General features: G+C 37.5%; 1 protein-coding gene across 4 annotated transcripts in view; it reads right to left on the bottom strand.

Annotated features, from left to right (window-relative positions):
- Positions 1-22,769, bottom strand: part of PARD3B (par-3 family cell polarity regulator beta) — a 436,340-nt gene that overhangs the window by 202,686 nt on the left and 210,885 nt on the right. For 3 of the 4 annotated variants that reach the window (XM_064451807.1, XM_064451804.1, XM_064451806.1), the window contains exons 10-12: positions 22,252-22,380; positions 8,660-8,845; positions 2,221-2,391 (exon numbers count right to left, since the gene is read on the bottom strand). In XM_064451807.1, the coding sequence (XP_064307877.1) occupies positions 2,221-2,391; positions 8,660-8,845; positions 22,252-22,380 (486 nt within the window). The remainder of the gene's footprint in view (positions 1-2,220; positions 2,392-8,659; positions 8,846-22,251; positions 22,381-22,769) is intronic. The other variant, XM_064451805.1, reaches the window with a different exon arrangement.

The following is a 22,769-nucleotide window of genomic DNA, read 5'->3' as shown; positions in this document are numbered from 1 at the left end:
TAATTCTATAATAAAAACAATAAAAATTAGTAATAATAAAATGGAAAAAATGCACCTCAGGACAGAAATCACTGCTGGGATGCTCATGGTGACAATATAGCTACAAATGTAGTCTCAGTGGACAGGCAATACATGCAGCAATTCTCTCTTCCTCCTCTGTGCACCACGAATCATTTGAAAAGACTATTTTGAATCTCTACACAGAAACACACACACCACACAGCCACTGACAATTATGTTTCTTCTCATTCCTGGAAATCCTTTAGTTTACACAGGATTCCTTATGCCACAAGATTCCTTACATCATTTACTACTTTCTCATGGATACTGCTAGCTAAATTAAGCCTTGCAACATCCAAACTACTGCTACATTGGAGACTTGTACCCGGTGGGATAGGGAGCCTTAAATTAACAGCAACAACAAATCTGCTTTTCTAGCTCTTTGGTAAATGACACAATCAATATCACAACAACTGATCAGTAACCAGCCTAATTAGAGTATTCAGCTTATAAAACATAGCTGTCACGGAAGACTTCCATTAGTGTCCTGACCAATAAAAACAATAATGCATTTCTAAACGTATTCTCCTTCTACCAAGCTGAAATCCAGTACTTGGGAAGCTGTTTTGGGGAAACGAAAGAATAGGCAACAACCCATTTCTGCTACAGTCTCCAGACTCAAATGGAATTACAACCGAACCTAAAGACTACCCTATAAAAATGAATTAATGTCTAAAATGAATTTCATTCAATCAAGACCTCATTATGCATTCTTCATAGGGCATGAGTCAAGATTATCTACCTCTTTCATACATCTGGATAATATATAAAACTATACACTTAACTATAAAAAGCAGCCTCATACCTTTATCAGGTCAATCCGATGTTGGATGGTAAGTTTTTAAAAAAATTTTGGCTTTTGTTAAATGAAGAAAACTTGCAGGAGTGAGCTTTATTTGAAGGTAAGCTATCTTTCTGATGTCACAAGAGCGCACAATAAATACAACATATACCTAATAATTCTTCCTTACAGCATAATGCTATCTCACATAGAAAAGGAAAGCAAAAAATGTGTTTTCCTCTAACATATTCCAGAATTGTGAATGAATATTTTTCATATTTTCCTGGTATGATTGGCATCAGTGAGGCTTTTGCAAAGTGTCCTCCCAACAAAGTTAGAGCGTAATGCTTGGAAAGTAATATACTTCCACGTCTATTTCTCAATCAATCCATGATGGCAGTAAATCAAGTAGAAAATTAACAGGAAAATATTAAGAGTTGATTATCTTATCTTAAGAGTTAAGAGAATCTAAAAGATACCTGTATTCTATTCCCCCTCTGATATTTTATGCATATATACTCAAACATGATTGTTCTTAACATTTTAAAATGTTCCAGCAATGCCTATTAAATAAGAAGCTTGAAATCATCTCTTGGAATTCTATAATGGGATTTATTACAACCTTTTATATCACAAATCCACTTGTATATATCTTTATTTTAAGGAACTGTACAGATGCTGAAAGACTATTACAAAATTTACTTATAGGTCAAAATTAAAACGGGTGAGTAGTAGGGGCAGCCAGTGTGCATACATATGTAAAGATGAAGAAAGAATGTGCATACGTGCATGAAAGAGATGGAGCAAGAGAGATCATAAAACCAATCCTTTTCAAAATAAGAGGTGATTGACAAACATCAACTTATATGAGGTCTAGAAAACATAATTATTAGACTTTCTTTCTTCTCTCATACACACACACACACAAAGTGGAGTGAGTGAATTAAAATACTAAGGAAAATGAAAAAGCAAAAGTGAAGTACAATTGAAGTCACACTAAGAGAGTAAGGTCTCCGGTCATGGCAACAAATGAAATCAGAAGACTTCAGATCGTCTATATCCCAGCTTGAGGAGGTCTGAGATGGTCAAAACTACATCAGCACCTTAATCCTAAATTAACCTGTTTTGGGATCACATTTGCTTTTCTTCTAATGCATGTGAAATTAAAATAAGAGGCAAATTTTAGCCTGGCCTCAACAGGAACAGCAAGACCAGGAGATATCAACCAGAGACACTGTGTGAATCCTGACTCCAGGAAGACAAAATTTAATTCTGCCAGGAAGGGCTCTCTGTGATCAAGACTTTAGCCATCTTATCTTGTATGCAAAAACACTGGGACTGGAAAGACATTTATCTAATAAAGGTATTTACTGCTTCACCTCTGTCTGCACCTCTAGTCTCCGGAGAACTACCAGCTGGATCCTCCCACGAATGTTCCCCTCCATGGACATGGAGCGCCTCAGTGTTTCCATAGCCTCATGATTTGACTTGCCCAGAAGTGACTCCCCATTTACTGCGACAAGCTGATCATTTACTCGCAAACGACCATCCTATGAGCAAAAAATAAAACAAAAAATTTTTTTTTAAAATATGGAATTATTAGGCAGAGGTGCTACATATAGGAAAGCAAGATGCAGACAATAAGACATTGCTTTGTAAAATTTAAGAAACAAAGAGACTGCATAGTACCAGGTCTTAAAGATTTTTCTTTTTAGTCTCCATTAATTGACGACTTTTTTCCTCCATTCACTACATTTCAGGAAGTGTTCATAGGGCAACTACAAACACAGAAGTGCATGCACACACTGCTGGTTTTTCTTGTACATACAATTTAATTTGTATCAGTTCTAAAAAGAAAACAGGAAAAGGAGCTTTTGGTTAGTTAAAAGAACCCAACAACATAGCTGTTAGTATCTGCAGTGCAACCGCGAATGAGTAGTGCAGCATATTTTCCATGCATTACTATCTGCTGTTAAGGTCTGGTAAGAAACAGCTCCAAAAATTTTGTCTTATAGTCTCACTAGTGTCTATCTTGTCACAATTACCATGCCACCATATGGGGTAGTGTTGTCAGTTCAGAAAGGTCATTAAGACTTAAGCATCCTTATTTTAAGTAATGCCGTCCATGTATTTTAACATCCAAACCTGCTACCAAAAACAAAATTAGGGTTGAGCCATATCAAGTAGCCTATGCTTCGAAAAAAGTAATTCAGTTTCATTGCCAAGGTTAACTGACATTTGTGGGTGTAATAAAATTGTGGACACTGCTATTTCGTGATTTAGGAGTCCTGTTGCTGTTGCCATTATTATCTGTGATTTATTTCTTTTCATAAAAGCACGTGCCATGGACTTTTCTCTCTTTAACAAGAAAATAAGGTCTATTTAATTAAGAGACAAGAGTTTCTTTTACAGCTTGTCAAGTTCACAATTATCAGGTTGGCATCAGACCTCAAAGAAGGAAAAGAAACAGTAAGAAACTGAAGACCTCCAATATAGAAGAGCAGTGAAGAAAGAATAGCAGGGAAAGAACTTGGACAGAAACACATTGCTCATTTAAAATGAATCTGATTCATTCATAGGCTCATTACGTACTCTTCAGAAGGCACTCATCTGAACTGTTTACATATTACATGCATCTGAGTAATCCAAAACATATATACTTTTCAATTTATTTTTCTATCATTAAGATGTTCAATTAACTATTCAGCTATTGCTGCCAAGTCTAAGCCATTTGTGCTTAAGTGAGTTGCAGTAGCTGTGACAAACCCGGTTTTCTTAAGTGTTATTTTTGTTGGAACTGGGTATCATCATTACTGCAGCAGAGTATGAATAGTCACGGAGCTCAAGAACAGCATATACCAGAATCCAAAATAAACTGGGAGGGACAAGACGATGGAAAGGCAGAATTGGAAGATGAGTCACTCAGTGAAAGAAATGAAGAGAAATAAAACTTTTCTGGGGAGGGTATGGGAATGGAGGATGGGAAACAGCGATGCCATTTGGAAAAGATACTGAAACCTCTCCCACCTCTCTGCTGAATATTTCATGCCAACATAAATCTACATACAGCCAAAGTCAATAGATTAACCCCACCCTTTCTCTACATACAAAATGATGCCATCACACATGCTGAAGTTTAGGGAGAAAAGAGTTAACACTGTTGAACAGGGAGTTTTATTATTTGCACATGTTGCAATTCCTTTGTGTTCCATCAAAATTTGCTGAAATGAATGGAGCCATTCAGGGCAACAGGAATTTGAGGGAAAAGGTTTTATTTTTTTGTGAGTTTCTGTAAGACTGAAAACTTTACAGGTCCTCATGTCCTCCTGCTATGGCCCCACATTACTTTTTTTTTTTCCTTTCTGTGGATAAACACCCATGTACGAATATCCATTAAAGCTTCTTACTAAAGTATATACAAATACATTGCCAAATGCATCTTGTCATGACTACATTTGTTGACTATGCAACTGTCCTGAACACAATGCATATTTTTAATTTAAACACTCCAGCCTCAGAAAGCTCTAAAGTGGTCTGATTTTAAATTTGCCTTGTAATACTTTTGTATGAGACTATTTCATTATAAAGAAGTAAATACATAGTATTTGTATTTATTTACAAAGTATTGTTACGAAGTATTTGTAGTTATTTCTTTATAAAGAAATTTCTTTATTAAAAATGTCAGTTCTTAAAGAACTTTTTTTGGTGCTCCTCCCTTCCTCTCACTCTGTTACACGCTCCACTTAAACACAAAATTCACCTTGAATTCAGCACCTCAACTATGATCAGAGAAAAAAGGCGTGTGTGTTTTATAGCTGTTGACCAACTACACTTGCTAAGTCACCTGTACGAGGCAGACTAGAAGACAGGTGAACACTGTTTTCACACATGCTCTGGTAGAAATGACTTCACAGAAAAAAAAACTGTTTGCTATTTTTAAGACTGGAAAAAAAATCCCAATATCTGAACAGTGTTCCAACACAGATTTTCACATCACTGGTGTTATGGCCTGGTTTAGAAGCCTGAACTGCAAGACAATCTGCTTGGCTCAAAACAAGCTAAGTGTTGTTTTAACATGTTTTTTCTTTTATCTCTGAAAGGTAGGTTTCTTTGTGACTTCCAAGTAGACAAACAACATTTGGCATTTCAGCAAAACAGTTTTCAAATGCCATCTCTAAAACTGCAAGTGAGCTATTCTAATAAAGGGTGAAGTTACTGTTCCCTTGCTTATTCAAAAAACGTTGGAGACTCACGGCAAGGGCTAGAGCCTATCTCCACATGGCCACCATATCCAACAGTCACAAGACACGCTTTTTACAGTAGAGCAGGGAGATATAATACTGTTCTTCATGGAATTATGTTTTTAATCAAAGCACACCTAGTTATTTCCCTTATCACACCAATGACATTTCTCTCAGAAGGAATTCCTTGATGGCATTTACTGGAATAATCCAATTTCCCTATCCACTGCACAGAACAAGCAATGTTTACTGCAACAGCACTCAGAGGTCCCGAGGAGGTTCAAGCTACACCATGTTTGATCTGAACAAATGCACACGTAGAAATTATTCCATTATTTCTAATAACGGCTCTGCTGCATTTCAGCTGCAGTAGACAGCAAGTACCTGATCAGCAGGAATGCATCACAAGTGAAAAGCCAAGATGTCTTGAGAGGAACAAGGCTGAAACCCCTAAAGTTATGGGGAAAGATGGTGCATTTAAACTCAGTCAAATGCTAGTTTTCCCCATGTGAATGGCTTTGCATAATTACAAATATCAAGTATTCTAGTAAGCCTTTTATCTTAAGGATTATAAAAAACAGACACTTCAAAAATTATGAAAGGAGGTTAAGAAGGGACATAATGGTTCAACCAGCAAAAGTAACTCTATTCCTGCAGGGTACAGTGTTAGAATATCAGCTAAGAATGTTAAAGGCATTTTTACTTTATTTGGTTTTGTAGCAAGAGCAGTAAAGAGGCAGTGGGTCTTACTGTAGCATGTATGATAAAAGATGCATGGATATTTTCTAAAATCTTTAGCTAGGACAAAAAAATCATGAAGCATAGAATTAAGGACTTTTTTTTTTTTTTTTTTTTTTTTTTTTTAACAACACCCGTACTGTGCTTTACAATGCCACTAACACATCAGAGCTATATTAACATGTTAACGTTTTGGAAAACACTAAAAGACATTGGCCCCCTCTTGAAACTTTTGGTTCAGACCAATAGCGGATAACAGCAACCAACCAAAATTGTCTGCATCTCAAACGTAACTATTCATTCCTAAAAACACACTGGTGAAAGAAATTTAATGCATCAAAACCTTTATACATCATTAGAAGGACTGAGCATCTATTTCAGCAGTGAAACAAATGTGTTGAAGTTCAATGTATTACATGTCTTCTTTTGAAGACAAGTGGTGACTGTATAGGCAAGGGGATAAAGGTCCCCCTTATATTAGCATGGTATCACAAAATCAGAACAAACTTTAAACTCTAAATGCAGAAGTGAGAAAGAGTGAGAGAATTCTCATGTCAGTGAGCATTATGATTTTCGCCTGTGATAGTTTCCCAGGAAAACTTTGTACACTGAATAGCAAATGCACATGTCTCAATCTGCAATACTCTGTTTCAGAGAGCATGAACAGCATGGGAAAATGCTCTGGACAGCTACCAGCTGGAAAGAAAGGCTTTTTATTTAAAAACTTGCTACAAGATGACATTTAAAATAAGGACAATAAGGACATCTTTAAATATTTATGCACAAATATGTGCATACTTTTTAATGTGATACAAGAAATTTTATTAATTGTTAATACCCACTGATTATGTTTTGTTCTATATAACAGTTATTAGACAGGAGAAAGACAGCTGTTCTCCATGTACATGCAACAGTAAATTGTTTCTTAAGAAATTGCCAAAATGACTGCCTTCTGTGAGTACTTAAACACACAGGAAAGATCCTCTGAAGAGTTCTGGGTGAATCTAGAGCCTCAGCTGCTACCTCATTTGCTCTGGAGCCTACACTCAGGTCTATCACTACACAGTTCTAACTGATAAAGGGTTATAACAAGGTAGAGTAGAGGACAGGTCACAAGCCCACAGACTATTACAAGCCAAAATAATCTTCCAGTCATGGTGACTAACTGTGCCAGTTGCCTGTTCACTTAGGTGTGAGCACAGAAGTCCTGCTTTACTAGTCTGCAGACCCCTCAAGCCAAAATTAACTGCTCTGTAGTGAGTAACTATGGGAGAAGAGAGTGTGGTGAACTACAGAACTAGAAAGGTTGTCGTATGCATCTATGATGAGACAAGTCAGGTAGCCAGCCCACTAATGCTGGCAGAATATGGCACCCCAAGCTTTGCCATTCAAAACAATGAGTTTATTTGTGGCACTATACACTGTCACTGCAATGGGCATGGATAATTACTCAGGGAATACAGATCTGGGAAAGCAAGGAGGGCAGCCTCATTTTCACAGTAAAATGAGTTGTACTCTATAGCAGACATGCACATAAATCGAGTTTATCCAGCCCTAATTTGGCCAATTGTGCCTTAACTCATTTCTGATATACACCAAGTAGATGAGCTTACTCACTTGTCATTTAGCCCCAAGTTAACTACGCACAGTGTTCTGAACTGCATATACCAGGCTCAGTTATACTTGAGAAGATCTGAGCTTTGAAATAACTGTGGGACTATGACAGGTAAATAATAGAAGCAGGAAAGTATTAAACATTCTTATCAAAGCTAAATCCTTGATTATTGCTATTTACCAGCTGCTGTAAATTGATGATCATGAAAGTTTTAATGCTCTGAATTGTCTTACTCAGCAGGCTGATGACAGCAGAGGAATTTACATATACTGAATTAAAAGGTATAGAGAGTTGTGAGGAACTGCTGAGATAACACAAGAGAAAAAGATTACCTTATGGATCTACAACAATTAAACATACTAGCCCTGAAAGAGTAAGACTTTTGTTTCTAATTTAAAGGAAGTTACCTTTTTCAAGTTTTATTTGGGAAAAAAACACAGTCAACAGATTTCCTAAAGATTAGAAAATAATTCGAATACTTTTTAATCATAAAATTGTACAAGAGTCCTTGTATAGTCCTTAGCAGGAGCAGAACAATTCATAATACTGCCATTTACCAATTTAATATTACCAATTCAATCCACCTTGGAACAATTGGTAACTTCTGCACAACTGATTCAAGGCTCAGCCAAGCTGTATTTTTACTACAATGGTAAAAAATAGTTTGAATAAAAAAAAGAAAGAAAACAGTGAACTATCTTTTTATTTACAGCATAAATTAAACACATAATACTTAATCTCACAGAATTGTCTATTTCTAATTTTTGTAAAGAAGTTTGTCTTTTGATTGTTTTTTATGGGTCTGCCCGTACCAACTTGGGAGGGCCAAAAGCAGTGCAGATAGACAATCAATGTAGATATTTAACTTCCCTATCACTGAGCCTAGCAGCACGCAAACTTTCCCATGCACTTCTGTGGGCTGTGGGGAAGCTGGGAGGCAGCTTTTCCTCCTACCTATACACCCTTAGCCTTCTCCCTCTTCCCCATTTCCTGAAGCATCCAAATGCACCCCAAGGTTTCCACTAATTCACTTTCCTTGTGGCAAACCTACCACATGTGACACCTGACTCTTGGGACAAAACATTAGTACATCTGCAGTTCACCTTAAGGAATGAGTTACAAGAAGGTATTAATTCCTAGAATGCTTATCAAGTGAGATTCAGCACTCAACACAGAAGTGTCAGAATTCTAATTCAGTCATTGTCTGATGTGTTTCTTCCATACCTTAAAAGCAGCACCTCCGTGAATAACGGATTTGATGAAAATCCCAAGATCAGCTCCAGTCTCCCGAGACTTATTGCCTTTTAAGCTCACACCAAGTCCAGCAGAGCCAGAATCATTCAGAGGAATCTCAAAGGTCAGCTGCTCTGTGGTTTCTGGAGAAAGAATACTGCAATTTGGCTCTCCTTTCTGTTGGAGAAAACAAGGATGAAAATACGGGTGAAAAGGGGGCAGAGACAACGCATAAACTAGTTGCATCCATAGGCTCGTAATGAAAAACTAGTCCTCTTTCTAGAAAGCTTGGAGAAGCAGCCTTATAACCAACAAGCATTTAGCTGACATTTTGTCACATGATCTGGCTTAAAATGTTATTTCTAATGATACCTAGGAATATGCCTAAATAGAAGGTAAAATAGCTTAGTTCCACTTGATATAAAACTGATGTTGCAGCAGAATATAAAGAAGACATTTATTTTAAACACAGCTGCATTAAAAATGTAAGCCATAAAACTCTCAACATCTTTACATGCAGCTCACAAACTGTAATGATAGTTGTACTGTTAAATCCCATTCCCCTCTGAAAATTGAGTTTCATCCTTAAAAAATTATCCTTCCCGTAAACCTGTCTACAGAGGGATATTGGTGTAACAAAAGCAAGGGTGAGAATTGAAAATGCAGGAACTTATTCTGCACTAACTCCCTTTGTACATACTTTTATTCCACAGAGGCTGGGTGTTTTTTTTCCTTCTGTTATAGGTTGATCCCCAAATTTTTCCTAGGTTAGAATGCTCTTTACAAGACTGCCAAGTCAAGTATCCATAGCTAGGGAAGATCAGAAAGAACTTTCCTTTACTGTATACTGTATCTGCAGTTTTGCAGGGTTCTATGTAATTGGGTGGCTTTTGTCTGGTCCTGTTTTTCTTTAAAGGAAGTTGAAATCATGAAATTAAACAAGATCAAACTCTAGCCTGAAATATTCATGCTGGCAACTCTACAAAAATAAAACTAGGACAAGGAGGCCTACTATGGAGTAAAGTGTTCATGGAACGTATTAGCGGAAAAAACCTTATGCATGACATCTGATTTTATTCCACTGTTCCTGCTCCATATAACTCTAAGACAATTAATTAGTTTATGTTTCTTGTCATTTGGACATTCTGTATTCTTTCTAACAGTAGTGTTAAAAAACTAATAGGAAAAACACCTATGAAAAGGAAACAGACAAGGAAAAGCTGAAAAAGATGACTTGGGGCTGCTTTCAAGGGTGCCAAAGTCTTATGTTAAATTATCAAGTAGAGGCCACATGCAAGGAGGAGCGTAGTAGCTGGGCCACGCTGCCTTTTACCTAATGAAGGATTGCTTCCAGGGCCTACGCTGCAGTACTTACAGCACCGATGCTGTTGTCAGCAAAGGTGCCTGCAGTACAGATGTTTTCTCAGCAGCCGGAGCAGTCCCATATATTCATCTATTATGCTGTCTGATCAACAAGAAGTACAATCATAGAACTAAGAGCAGAAATTAATATCCTGAAGCAACAAAAGATTAGGAACAGTAACCACGAAATATACTTTCATTTATTTCAGATGCCCTTTCACTGATGAGAAGCAGCTACTGCTAGAGAGGAATTGCATGAGCCAGAAAGCTAAGACAATAAACCTCAATCCCAATATGCACAATGCTCAAATTCTTCCTGGAATGTAACTACATGATATTAAGTTAACACAATTTGCCTAACTGCCAAATATAAAAATGACATAGCACCAACATTGACAACTGTCTTGATGCCAGCACTCATATCCAGTACCTGTGTTACTCATTTGTGCTTTTGCCTTTATTCACCAGAAGTAGACAATTCGCAGTTACATATTTGCCACTTTTATTTCTTAGCTGTGGATATAGAGACATCCTGAACATAATCCCCCAAACCTTACACATTAATACTGCTGTGAACAATACAGAATGGTAATTTGTAAACACTCCTGCTCTGACTTCCTTCAAAAGAATCAGCGTGAGGAAAAAACCCCACTATTACTGGCCTTCTAACATAAGCATTTTGCATTCAACTTCCTCAAGGTTTTAGAGAAAATATTTTCTGCCCAATCTTTTGTTTTTCAAAATGCACATATTCTCATCAGCTGATTCGGAACTCTTAGATCAGAATTCTACTGAGATGGCACATCCTGTCCAGATTTGAACGGAGGAAATTTTTCTCAAGGTCTCAGACATGTGATGTCTCCTGCAGCCCTTCAGGACAGTCTATTATTCTGTATTACTGTCATGGTTCCCTAGGCAAGCAGTTCCTGCATGCTGCTGCTATTCTTCCACTTTAATCCATGACACCTGCACCAGATTCTTGCCCCAGACTCTTGCCCCTTCTGTATGTCAATACTGTGGTTTTGTCTTTCCCAATACCACGAGGAAAGCAGTGAGGGCGGTGTGATCACAGAATATAAAATCTCTCAGTGCCCACGCCTACCTTCACCAGAGCAGTCACAGACTGCTATATGATGTTGCCTCAGTATGAACTTGAATTTGGTCACATTCAGATCAATTTTTAACAGGGATGGCTGCAGGTAAGCCCTGGCACAAAGACTACTATTCTGCAAAAAAAATTTTCAAGAAAAGGTGACCCGATTTTTGTCAAGAAAAAAATATGTATTTTTGTTAGTTCTTTCTCAGGAGCACCTTACCTGTTTTACTTTAAGCTCCAAGTTGTATATTAATTTCAGGCTAAGGACTTAATGCATTTGTTAACATAAACTTGTAAAAAAACCAAAAACCCAAAGACAACAGGATCTGTACATGCCCCTCAAGCCAATATATGAAAACAAACTAGGCAGATGAGTCTGCTTGAATTTAAGTCAAGCGCTCTAATCAATACCATTCTCATTTGTACTACTGCTGTTTTTGCTGACCCACCCAAGACACTGATGACAAGGCTGCAGCCCTGCCACTGTGCCCTAGACCTTGGCGGTGTTGGGAACTGTGGCGGCTGCTGGAGGCAGGATGCCGCCCCCTTCTCCACAGCATGGCCAGAGGCTCCATAGCAGCCCTGTCCTCAGCTCTAGGCTTCAAGAAACAAACTGGATGGATTCCAGAGGACAGCAACCTAACAACCTTGTTTAACCTTGAAAAAAAAAAAACCCAACCTAAAAGGGGACATAGTAATAGCCTTCAAAACACTTTACGGTAGCACTTTTTCCCCTTTTTCTTTGCAGGTGATTTCTGACATCAGAAATATCTCACTGAAATAGCAGGCAAGGAAATGTTGGAGAGTCTCGAAGAAAACCTTTGCCTTTGATATCTGGGGAAAAAAGACTGAGTAGGTGGTCACTAAAACTCTCCCACTATAAACTAAGATAATGATATTGCACAGTTTTTCAGTATAACTTAGTCCAGTTTTAGATTCTGATACAAATAAATTGTTAAAACCAGAGTAATAAAAAAAGTAACAGAGTTCTTCAGGGTTCTATAATATTTCCCAACTTCCTTTAACATAATTATGCTGTGCATTAGCTCTTGTTAAGTAAACTACGAGATCACTCTCTGCATGCCTGGATGTGTTATCTATCAAACATCAAGACGTATTCAGCAGGACGCCAGACAACTACTGTAAATTTTTGTCAGTATTTTGTTTCCTTTGCTTTCCTTCCTACCTAATTTGGAATCCATAGCATTTGACTACCGTTTTCCTTGCTACAATTCTCTGGGAAACAGATAATTTCTTCATACAAAAACCTTAGTAAATTTAATTTAAACTTGAAAAACAGCTGCTTTTACCTCTTTACTGAAGAACCTTCTAATACTACTTAAAGTCCTTCACAAGTGTTTCTTGTTCAACATAGTCCAATTATCCTAAAAATTTCTCCTTTTCATTATTTATATTCAGTTTACCCTAAGATCCAGCAAAGTTGGTTTTAAAATAATGCTGAACTTTGCTTAATAGTACTATCAAAAATTTCTTACCCATGAGAGAGGGTGAATGGCATTTCAGTGATTTACAGGGATGGGTAACAGGGAAGGAGATGCACATTTACAAGCCAATAATGAATTAATTATAAAACCAAGTAAACTCTGTCTTTATTCCCTTAAAATGTTCATTCACTACTCGTTGTATGGCATCTGATAGCAAATGCCTGGTAGTCAGTCTATAACATCAAGACTCTGGTGCAAACACAAGACTGAAAACTTTTCTTTGTGGGACAATGTGAGAAACAGCAGAAAGGAGGAAAAAGCAGAGGAGAAATGAAAAGGGGTGAATAAAACCTAGAAGCTTGATTTCATCCTATACACATTAAATGCTTTAAAATTATTATCCTAATTATAGTCGTCTTCCCAAGGAAAGCCTTTTCACTGATGACCAAAAAGAGCTCCAGCCATCCCTGTTAATAGCTCATCAATTACCTGCTTCATTTGGGTAACTAATTTAATGAGTGATGGTCCCTGTTCCTAGAATATGCAGGTATGAATATTAAATGCTGCTAAATTCTGCTCACAGACTGGATTCCCACTGCCTCTATTTCCCTGACTTTGCTAAAAGATTATCCCAAGACATCAATACTATACAACAGAGCAACCACCCTCAGCTGAATTATTGTCTAGTAAAGGAAGTCCTCTCCAATGCACTAAACTTTGAATACTATCAGAAATACTTCTTACCTCAAGATCATCCTAGAATCTAAATTCACTCAAAGAACAGAATGAATGAAATAAGCTGCAACACAAATATGTTTCTAGACCAGGAAAGACTTACAGTTTAATATTATAAATTACCCAGTCAACAATCATGTTGTGTATCTTCCACGCCAAACGTATCACACCTCAGCACTTCAGGAATTAAAGGATAGTATGTCACTGAAATTATTCCCTGCTGCAGACATAGGTAACTCACTCAATGGCACTATCTATGATAAACAAGAAATATTCACAGAAATTGAAGTCCAGATAGCTGAGCGATGAGACCCCAAGATGGCCAGAGCTTTGAGATGGCCTGGCCTGTACTTTTCTTTTAAGACAGGTACACGGAAGACAGCAAAAAGGATTTTAAACTCTTAAGTATTAATAAAACATACTTAACAGCGTAACAGGTTAAAGTTAAAAAAAAAAAGATGTGAAAAATCAGTCTCCACTGCTCACTTTGTCGTTGTTGCGTAGGTCCTTCCTTCAGCTTTGCTAAATCTTAGCCTGTCAGCTTGCAATGGCTTCCTCAGCTGCAACAAGCTCTGAACAGCCCCCTCTAGATATGCACATCTGTCTTCCCAGTCCCCTCTGCAGCTTGGTGATGTTTGTTCCCTACTATTTTTAGGAGTCTGCCAGCCTCTGCTCCTGCTGAAAAGCTCCCTCCTGGTTGCACCATCCAGCACTCTAGATAGTTCCTGAGCTCTCTCAGCTGCTTGCGGAGGACAACAATCTCTTTTTCCAGGCGGTCTCTCCTGGACCAGAATGCAGCAGTCACAAGAAGTCTAAGAGGCAATCTTTCAGCTTGCTGTCCATACTCAGCCGTTGAATAGAATGGAGCAAACCAGCAAGCAGGTACCATCCTTCACAAGGGAAATCAGGATAGGAATGTTTTAATCTACCGAGGTACCTGCACAGAACTTCAGTAAAATCAATTTTGACATTTACTGAATCACCACAAAACAGGGAGAAAAGTTCAAAAGAGTTTATAGGGAGGTGAGAGAATGCCGAGTTTACAAGATATGAGAGCAGAAAGCCCTTATAAGATGTACTAAATAACATTCAGCAATGCAGATGGAAAACCTTTATCTGAGAGTCTCAGGATACATTCGATGAATTGATGTTCTGCCAATAATTTTATTTAATTTTTAGAAGCACGTCTATGCCTCAGGTCTCCAATTTCTTAATTAAAAGGCTATAATAAAGGATTCTATAAAGAACTTAAAATTTTACTGATATATAATTAAGTCTCACCAACAAATTTTCAGAATTTTAAAGAACAGACAGAATATACTTTTAGCCTTCTCTTATTCCCACAACACACGAAAACTGCTCAGTCACCACTACAAACAGAATTGTAACCTTTGAAAAAAGTACTGTGCATTGTATCTTTCCCCCTTCTATTTAGTCCATGGTTACATCTACTCAATATTGTGTCAATCCTCTGTCTACCTTGGGACACCACTTTCAATTAGTCCTTTTATTTAATCTTACAATGCCTGTTCTCATTGACCACGGCACTTTTGATCTGTGGATTTATGATAATCTAATGCATATATCTCACTCAAAAGGTTGCCTTATTTATCCTTATTGTTCTTTTGCCAAAAGAGAAGCTTACAAAAAAAAATTAGCTCCCACTTAAGCCAGGAAGGAAATAGCATTTGTTTAACACAACAAGAGACCTTTCAGTACCTGTCTAATGCCCTTGACCAACACACTATTATGGTCTCTCAATATGCTGGCTGCCCCTTGCCTGGCTGCTCATTTCTGATAAGAGATGCCAACTCCCTGGAGTGCCATTCAGCGCTGAGAGCAAAAGGCAAGAGACCCAGGAGGGTTATTTTCAAAGGCTTATGAAGGAAATAAGACATTTACATGCTTTTGCAATTATTTTCTGCAAAAACCTGTAAAAGTTAAAGAGCAGCATTTAAATTGTGGCACCACATAACTATTATTGGCAGAAAAGCTTGAAAAGAAGATACTTCCTTGTTTGCACTATTTTCTATGTTCTTTCCAAGAGCTTACCCACAATTAAGAAATATTTTGCTGACAGCTCAGTCATTCACTCACTATAAAATCTACACTATATTTTGCAACAGATATACAGTAACACTCCTGAAAAGAATACTCAAAGGTAATGCACTGCTGTAATGTTGTCACAATCTAGTAAATAACCAAATTCACTGCTGCGTGTATTCATCTTCAGCACTTCTGACAGATGTTTTCATATTGGCTTCTTTAAAATCATCTGTATTCTGTACTGCAATGAAAACTAAATGGTCACTAATGGCATACGCTGCTAAGACAAAAAAGCCAATAGCAAATCCATGGAGATATATTATACTGTACTTGGATACTTTTTACATTAACAGAGTACACCACAAATTTGTGTCATATTAGATAGAATGGTTCTGGTTTGAATTATGTAGACACTCTGGAATTATAGCTTTGAAAACTGACAAAATTAGCTTCAGCTCTTCATCCAAGGCAGATATATTACATTTCACAGTTTACCATTTGATGTCAGAGGACACTTCAAAAATGGAGCTTCTCCAGTTTGCTTGACATGCCTATTTGAGATCCCATAGCAAGTTTTACCCAAGGAAATTAATTGTCCTTGCAAAAGTTTTGTAATTCAGTGTGGCACTGCTCTTCAATCTTTAAAAATACAGTCTCACTTAACCTTTTAAGTTACATAACTGTAAGAAACAGAGGGAGAAAAAATACCTAGTTCGGTCCTCAGTCAGGGTATGCTCTACTGTGAAAACACCCACTTTTCATCCCACGTATGGGGTTAGCCATGTGCTTAAGTACCCTACTGAGCTGGAGCTTTATGCAGTTAACATACCTTGGCACTTAGATCCTAAAATCTTATCACTCAGGAAGATGGAAAACTTTATGGTATTTTCAGGGTGAATTTAGGATTGCTGTTACTGTATACTTTCGGTTATATTCCAGGCAAACAGCTCAAAACACTGTGATGTACAAATCCAACTCTACTTGATTCATTGGTTACTGTTTCAAAAGGGATGGTAAACAAAGCAATGAGCAGTGTAGAATTCTTTTATGTCTACTTCAAACACCACATGCCCACATTTTACATTAAGACAGCCTTGGAAAACCTTTTTCATGGATTCTAAGGCAGAGACACTTAAAACTTTTCATATGGTATACGGAATAAATCTGGTGAGCCTTGTAAATGGCAAGGAACTACATTTGCCAGTAAATTTTAAAAATTGCCCAAATACTTTGGTTTTATTAAATGCAAACACTATAAATCTAAGTAAATGCATCTAAAATGTATGAAGACTCAATTTCTGTTAAGAGCCAGATTTTTTATATGCCTCGACTCTGTTGCAGACATAGTTCTCATTTCATAGATTGAAGTAGGCTGCCAAACAATTTTGGACAACACCAGAGCTGAGTCTGATGCTATCAAGTAAACAGTTTTCATTTCCCAATGCTCTGAGTTAGGGTTCCTCAACTTAGGATCTTTGGGCAGTAATCCTATAAGCAAATACTATATCTCATGGTACGAGTAACATTATGCTTTTCTCTCCTTAGTTGTCTCCACTCTAAATTTTTCTTTACCAGCAGGCAGAGCACCATCAGATGTTCTCACAGCCAACGAGTGCTACGACCAGAGCTTTCAGACCAGCCTCTTAAGGTTCCTTGTATTTGCTGGAAAACAGGAAAAGTGGGATCTGAAAGACACATCATTGCTGGATCATAACACTTTGACAGGCTTGACAGAGAAAGCAATAGTAGACCAGACGCAATAACATCTCTGCAGCCTTGAAAAGGCTGACTACCACTATCACGTGGAAAAGCACAGTAAACATGTTTCCTGTGTCGGTAGCTATATTGGCACTTCACAGCATATGAGAACTCATTCTGCCATTGCAAAATTATTGGATCTAGTTTAAATTAAAAATGTATTCCCCCTTGGTAAGTTACAAAGTCCCACCAAAAGCCGGGATAAATAAAGGGATAACTTTTTGCCACACTTTCTGTTCACTGTGACGGGAAAGATTGTCACGTCCCTTCTAAATGGTGATCTCTTACTGACTTTTATAACGAGCACAGTAACTAATTAACAAACTTCAGCGCATAGTTTCCAGTACTCTAAGCTACAAAGAACCATCTTCTGAAATATATAATGAAAGCCAAAACCCTTTGAGGGGCTGCCCTACACAATGTTTTCACTCTAAAAAGATACATTTGTATCTTTCATGATACACAGCCTACACTCATTTCTTAACTAGTCTACATAAAGAGAAACTACAAGCCCCAAATTAAACACTTTCTTTCAAAAATTCTTGGAAAAAACCAGGACTTTGAAAAATTCTTGGAAAAAACCAGGACTTTAAAAAACCTATATAGTTTATAAAGTTATTGAAGATGAAAGGCGCCATGTGTATTCACAATATCCTTCTATTCATTATGCTGGATGATTTAAGAACTGATTCTTGTATATGTTATTAAAATCCAATATATGTATATTGACTTTTTTTTTTTTTCTATCAGGATCTTCTCCCTTTGAATAGAGGTAACACAACAGAGAACTGGTACTTCTGGTACTTGCTGGAATCATTCTGTGACAGAAATTATTTTACCATTTCTGGTTAATTGAGCACTTGAAGCACTGGTTTGACCTACAAAAACAGGTGCAAAAATGGTTAAGCCTAGGCTGAAATTTCACCTATTATTTCCTGCACATAAAAAGTCAAGAAACAATTAAAAGGAAGTAATAGAAATTAAGCTTTGAATATTAAAAACAGAAAGGAAAACACTTCGGGCAAACAAGTCAGGCACAGAAGTTCAAGGTAGTGGAAGGAATTAACTAGGGGAAGACTGAAACATAAAAGTTAATCACATGGTAAGCAGAAGAAAATGATTAATTGAGCTTGTCCCTCATCCTGCTTCCTTCTATCCTTTATATTACACGTGTAAAAAAAGACTCAGAGTTAAAGATCAACTGCTACATTATATACATTGTTGTTCTTTTAGTTGTTCTTGTAAAAATGCTGCTTTGTTCCCTTTCCACCTCCTTTCTTCAGGGATCAGTGAATATGCCAAGAAACCATAGAAATAGTGATTACAGTTGAAACTGGCAAGTCAAAGCTATCTTTAAAACAAAAATAAAGCATATGTAAAACTTATGTTATGTATGTGCCCTAACTTAAAGAAAAATGCACTGAAATATTTTCAGTGCTATATTATTTCTGGCAATTGCAGAACAGGCACATCCCTCTGTTTACATGTGTCATATCCACTATCCTGAAGGCTCATAAAAAATAACAAGAATAAAGAATTGCATAGGGTCATGGCACAGAATGGGTTACGCCAGAGCTGTTCTCATTCAAGCAGCTTTGCTTGTTTTACCAATGCAGCAATAAAGAAAGGGAAGGTGGAGTAAGTGATCTTTATATCATTACTGAAAAAAATGGCACCTTCAGATCACACATTTCTCCCAGAGAAAAAACATGATGCAACAAATACACATGATCAAAACTTCGTATTTTCAAAACACAATAGAATGATAGCCACAGTTTGATGTGTATTCCATTTACTTCAGTAAGAGCTGGAAAATCCAAACCTGTTCAGTTAAGCCAGTTTCTCACTGTAATATTCACCATCCATTAGAAAACAATCAGAGTTACACAGTTTAAAACCCAAATACACCTTAAAGAATGCACTAATCACCGGCCATTCTGTAGACTGCGGTAATTAAGTGAATCAAGAGCTTCTCCTGAATTTTGGAATCAGCTCCTTACTCGGCTGCTACACTGTCAACAGCTGGCAGGAATTACTGGGAACATTTGGCTAACTGGATAATAAGGAGGACAGCCTGTGGTTGGTCTGACTTCTACTTCACTGATCTGCTTCAATATATATATAAAAAAAAAAAAAAATCAAATCTCATTAGATCCTCCTTTTCTTTTTTTCAAAGCAGTAACAACACTACAAAGATTGGGTTTTCTATTTTATTCCCTCATTATGTGCAAACAATGTAACAATGTAACTGTACAACCCTCAGATGTTGCATGGGCTAGTGTAATCGAAGCCCCAGTTCCCCATAATTTAATAGTGCCTGTTTGCAACACTGATTCATCCTCACCCCACATCACATCTCTCTCTTGGCTTGTGTGGTAAAGGTTTGCTACTTTGAATATATTTTTCTACTTGCTAGCAATTCATCAGCATAGATCATGGTAACAAAACCCCCAAACTCAACTCCCATCCAGCTTACTGAAGAGAAAATATTCGTGTGACCAAGCTTTCTCCAAACCACAGCTTTGTTAGGAGGGAAAGTCAAACTATATTATTACAGACCCTCACAACCAAATGCCACCCACTGTTACTTTGTTATACTCTTTGCTTTGTGTCCGTGCAGCTATCAAATTCTTTCCAGAAGTCAATGTAGGAACCCAGTTCTAGCAGTGCAACATCCTCAAAAGTGGTTTTGTGCATGGTCTCTAGTGGGTCCAGGTTCCAGGGGCATCTTTGCCACAGGAAACTGTTGGGGGTGGGCATGTTTACTAGGCTGTGCAGCTCCTTTTCCTTTCAACAGGTAATGGGGAATCTAAAGAAAATAGCTTCTCAGATTACAATCCCTGTAGAAATGCTCAAATCAAGAACAAGCCTGATATAAAGCAATTACCCTATTATTGCCAGGCATTAACAAAACCCTCAAGTATTTAGGTAAACTCTGCATGCATGTTACATAGAGCATTCAGTTACCGCTGTCCTTGAAAAAGACCAGATTATCCACTGCCTTTTCTTCCAAAATCAAACATTTCAAGTGCTGGCTTTTTTCTCCTCTTTGATCAAAACAGCACTGTAACTTTTGAGGTAGCAGAGGATTAGCCCAATGTAATGTCATGGCTAAAGCTAAAAACAAACAAAAAAAGCTAAACCAATTTTATTTTAATTTTTTTAATCTTTGCTGAGACTATTCTCAGATGTCTCGTGAATTCTAACAAGCATCATGTACGTATCAATATCTGGGATATGGTAACCCACACTTTTGCCATGAGCTACCAAACACATACCACTGAAAGGCTTTTTAATTTAGAAGGGCAGGTTCCATAAAATTATCTAACATATTTCAGTAACTCACATTTGTATTATATTGTATTTGATTGGGACAACATGAAACCCAAAACAGTATTAGAATTCACGTATCATCACCGTTACGGTGAGGGCCATCACTTGTGCATCATTCTTTCGCAGAGAAAGCAATCTAAGCGAAGGTCAAGCCAGCAGGATAAATGTGGCTACTTTCTGGATCTCAATCACACCAGTCATAAGTAAGTCACCTTCTGAAACATAGTTAATCCTTGCTGTAGGGGCTAGAATTTAATAGCAGGCAACTGTGGTAGGTAAAAATTATAAATAGCTTTTAGATTCTTCCAGCCTTTTATACCCACACACTGAGAACACAAGACAGAAAAGAAGAATATATACTTTCTTTCAAAAGTACATTTTCCAAGTAATGTATTTTAAAATGTAAAAAACCTGCAAGAAAAAAAACTGTTGATAGGGGTAGCCTTTTCAAAAAATAAGCTCTTTCTTACAAGAGCTGGCGCAAGAAAAGAAATCCTAAACGTAAGCATAATAGATAATTTACAACTTTCAAGACTCAGTAATTTCCCTCTGATCCACACAGGCATTGAATCTACAGCTCAGGGCTAACTAAGCAGAGCGTTACAATGACCAACTTTGTTGCTTAGGGAATCACTGACAATGAATACTCAATTACAGGACTGAAAATATTCTGCTATTATCCTCCTCAAAGATTGTCCAATAAAAAAGGAAAATGAAAACCAAAATAGTTTTGTTAAGACATTTCACAACTGCTCTACTACAGGAAAAAGTGGGCACCAGCAGCACAGGAGGACAGACTCACATGAGAGAATCTGAACTCCCCTCCAGCTTCTTATCCTGCCATAGGCAACAGACACCCTTGCCTCAACAAGGGAAAAAAAAGGAAAACTGTGTGCAATGTTCTGTAAAGAAACATAATGGAGGATTTCTGTAGAAGATCCTACTAACACTCTCAAGCAAAAGGAAAAGCAAGAAGGCAGTTGAAGGTGGTTTGTGTTCTTTAAAGGAGATAAAATGAGACAAAAGCAGGAAATGCTGTCCTTCCTTTATCCTGAGAACTTCTTAATGAAAGGTCAAGTATAGCCATCAATCAAGATAAGGAAGAAGGGACCAAAGAGATGACCTTCTGTGAGGGGAAACAAGTATGTATCAGATAGCACTTTTACACTAATGTTGTCCTCCTCCATCTATGTGAGAGAAAAAGAGAACACAGTTTCATGCCAGCATTTAAAAAAAATAGTGAAAATTAAGCACTTGAGATAGAACAAAATCAGGCATGGAAGAGCCTATTAAGTCAAAAATTAGCAGCCAAGAAAAAGCTTCCTTCCAAAATTTGCGAGGAGTGCAATGGAATTCTATTCCTCACCACTCCTGCAGTCTGGCACCTGGCTTAGGAGATGCATCTCCTGGGGGCAGCCACCCTCACTAATTTGTTATTGATAAGCTGCAGGATTCACTACATGCACTTTAAACTTCTGGCTTAAAGTTTGTTGCTTTTCTGAAAGACAATAACCCATTTTCAGTCATACTTGACCACATAGTTACAAGATTAATATACAACATTCTGCTGTGAGTTATGCTTATGATGTCATTTTTTGGACAGATTGCGTGGAATTGCATCTGAAGTAGATAAAATCAAGTATCCATCAAAATCAAATGTATGTACAAATACTTCTCAAACACAAGCCTTACACAGTTATTCTTTGCTGGCTTTCTCAGCCAACAACAGTTCATTTCTTTTTCTTGGGCTAGTTTTAAAATATGGAATTGTTTCACTATCACTCTTCGGGACAAAATAACGATTTTACCAGCTCTCGAGGTAGAAAGGCCTCCTCCTGACGAGCCACAATCAGACACACAGTTTCCCCTTGCTTTGTGCTCCTCAGCATAGCTACAAGCTCTTCCTGGGTCCTGCCAGTGATGTCCCGTCCATTCACCTACCAGACACAAAGGAACAGAGAATGTCATATCTGTGTGTATGACTATCTTTTGTTATCTTCCCCTCACCTAACACAGGCGTCATTCAGTGACTGAGAGCAAAGAAGAATTAGCAACAGTTCCCACACTGTCTCCTCCTCTGGCCCTGCACAAATCACTTAACCTTTTTCCTTCATTTTCACCATCTGTTAAAGCAGGTCTGTAGTACTTACCCACCTTGCAGGGGGTTTGTGAGGCTTAATTGGTTTGTAAAGCACTTTGAAGATGAAAAGTACAAAAACAAGACCTAAGTATTATTAAAACTGTTTACCTTAAGTGCTTTTTTTGAGGTTAGTGAGTAGAAATAACCCATTAGATAATGAGATTGTAAGTCACAAGACACTGAAAA

The sequence above is a fragment of the Phalacrocorax carbo genome, chromosome 5, assembly GCF_963921805.1.
Source record: "Phalacrocorax carbo chromosome 5, bPhaCar2.1, whole genome shotgun sequence".
NCBI lineage: Eukaryota > Metazoa > Chordata > Aves > Suliformes > Phalacrocoracidae > Phalacrocorax > Phalacrocorax carbo.
Note: the sequence above shows the minus strand (reverse complement) of the source record. Positions and strands in the feature narration are given on the sequence as shown.